General features: G+C 39.6%; 1 protein-coding gene across 4 annotated transcripts in view; it reads left to right on the top strand.

The window, feature by feature from the left end:
• The window catches only part of TMEM117 (transmembrane protein 117), a 533621-nt gene that overhangs the window by 8135 nt on the left and 523099 nt on the right, over positions 1–2387 (top strand). For 3 of the 4 annotated variants that reach the window (XM_023738846.1, XM_004384562.2, XM_023738845.1), the window contains exon 2: positions 1585–1889. In XM_023738846.1, coding sequence (XP_023594614.1) covers positions 1613–1889 — 277 coding nt within the window. In that variant the 5' untranslated portion in view covers positions 1585–1612. Of the gene's footprint in view, positions 1–1286; positions 1370–1584; positions 1890–2387 lie in introns of those variants that run through there. The other variant, XM_023738844.1, reaches the window with a different exon arrangement.

The raw sequence follows: 2387 nt of genomic DNA, 5'->3' as shown, positions 1-2387 counted from the left end.
TATACATACATTGTTGTGTGACCCTAGTTGTTCTCCCTATACTGTGACAGCACACTCCTCCTTTCCACCCCGGATTTCCCGTGTCCATTCAACCAGCTCCTGAGCCTCTCTGCCTTCTCATCTCGCCTCTGGACAGGAGCTGCCAATTTAGTCTCATGTATCTACTTGAGCTAAGAAGCAGTTTCTTAACGAGTATCATTTTATGTCCCATAGTCCAGTCTAATCTTTGTCTGAAGAGTTGGCCTTGGGAATGGTTTTAGTTCTGGGTTGACAGAGAGTCCGGGGGCCATGTCTTCCAGGGTCTCTCCAGTCTCAATCAAACCATTAAGTCTGGTCTTTTTACTAGAATTTGAGTTCTGTCCTCCACTTTTCTCCTGCTCCATCAGGGACTCTCTGTTGTATTCCCTGTCAGGGTGGTCACTGGTGGTAGCCAGGCACCATTTGGTTCTTCTGGTGTCAGGCTGATGGAGTCTCTGGTTTATGTGGCCCTTTCTGCCTTTTGGGCTAGTATTTTCCCTGTGTCTTTGGTGTTCTTCATTCTCCTTTACTCCAGGTGGTTTGGGACCAATTGATGCATCTTAGATGGCTGCTCGCTAGCTTTTAAGACCCCAGATACCACTCACCAAAGTGGGATACAGAACATTTTCTTAATAAACTTTGTTATGACAATTGACCAAGATGTCCCCTGAAAGCATGTTCTCCAGACCCCCGCCACTGCTACTCTGTCCTTCGAAGTGTTTGGTTGTATTCAGCAAACTTTTTAGCTTTTGATTTAGTCCAGTTGTGCTGACTTCCCCTGTAGTGTGTGTTGTCCTTCCCTTCACCTAAGATAATTCTTGTCTACTCCCTAGTTAGTGAATACCTCTCTCTCTCTCTCTTCCCACCCTTGTAACTATCAAAGAATGTTTTCTTCTGTGTTTAAACCTTTTCTTGAGTTCTTATAATAGTGGTCTTGTACAGTATTTGTAAATGACTGTATTTTGATGATATAAATACTAATATAAAAGAGGAAATACACTGTGTTGATTCTGTACTCTACATTTCCTCCTTCAAGGCCTTCTACATGTCCTCTCAGCCATAATCCCAAGTTTGGACAGGGTTCTGCCCTCATATGTTCCTTCCTCTTCTTCTACTCTTTTATTTTCCTTTCTTAGATCCTTAAATGATCAGACTTATAGTTAGATAATGAGGAAGGGCTGATTCAACTTCTTTCAATTTCAGAATTGTCTTTGTGCTGTAAATAGGAAGTAAAACCAAAACCCAAACCGATTCTGTTGACTCCAACTTTCAGCGACCTGGGCAGCACAAACTCTTTGTGCTAGACTACTAACCTAAAAGTTTGTGGTTCGAACCCAACCAGCAGCACTGTGTAAGAAAGGTCTGGCGATCTGTTTCCGTAAAGATTACTGCCAAGAAAACCCTGTGGAGCTCAGTTCTACTCTGTAACACATGGGGTCACCGTGATTAAACAGGAACAAGTATCTTTTCTGGATACTTCTTTATTGAGCTGTCATAAATTTGAACATAGGAAGACAGAGGTGACTTGTTTTCTTGCTCTAACCATATGTTTCCTTTCTTATACAGGTAAACTACGGAATTGAAGTTTTGAAGGATGGGTAAAGACTTTCGTTATTATTTCCAGCATCCCTGGTCTCGCCTGATTGTGGCTTATTTGGTGATCTTCTTTAACTTCTTAATATTTGCGGAGGACCCAGTTTCTCATAGCCAAACAGAAGCCAATGTTCTTGTTGTTGGAAACTGTTTTTCCTTTGTAACAAATAAATACCCTAGAGGAGTTGGCTGGAGGCTTTTGAAGGTGCTTCTGTGGCTACTTGCCATTCTCATAGGACTAATAGCTGGCAAATTTCTGTTCCATCAGCATTTGTTTGGTAAGTACCATATCCCATGAAATGTAACGTTTCTAATTATTTAATTTCTATTCTCCAAGATAAAGCATTATTATTTCTAAGTGCCAGTATTGGATGCATTTTAGTTTGTCCTCCAGCCTTGATTTGTTATGCACTGTTGTAACTAAGTTCTTCAACTATTCTCTGTTAAATGGTGTGTTTTTCCTCCTGCTTAAGGAAAATTAGTACGAGGTAGAATTTAGTACCAAACTTAGTTTAAAAAAATGGCTTTAGTGCTAAAATGAATTTGTGTGTGTAATGTTATTTAGAGAAGACAATAAAATAGGTCTTTTCCCATAAGCAGTACCTAAGTTTGGTATAATAGATTGTAAATCATAAAGAAGATGTCTCTGTATCACGTCAGTTTTTCATTAAAGAATGCTAATGATTGCCCATATACTTATACATATTGTTCATTCGGGGGATTAAAAGTAGAACCCTAACTTTTTACCCCCAATTTTACTTTTTTTTTTTTTTTTT

The sequence above is a fragment of the Trichechus manatus genome, unplaced genomic scaffold (assembly GCF_000243295.1).
Source record: "Trichechus manatus latirostris isolate Lorelei unplaced genomic scaffold, TriManLat1.0 scaffold00123, whole genome shotgun sequence".
Lineage (NCBI taxonomy): Eukaryota > Metazoa > Chordata > Mammalia > Sirenia > Trichechidae > Trichechus > Trichechus manatus.
The sequence above is the reverse complement of the archived record's forward strand: the minus strand, read 5'-3'. Positions and strand labels throughout refer to the sequence as shown.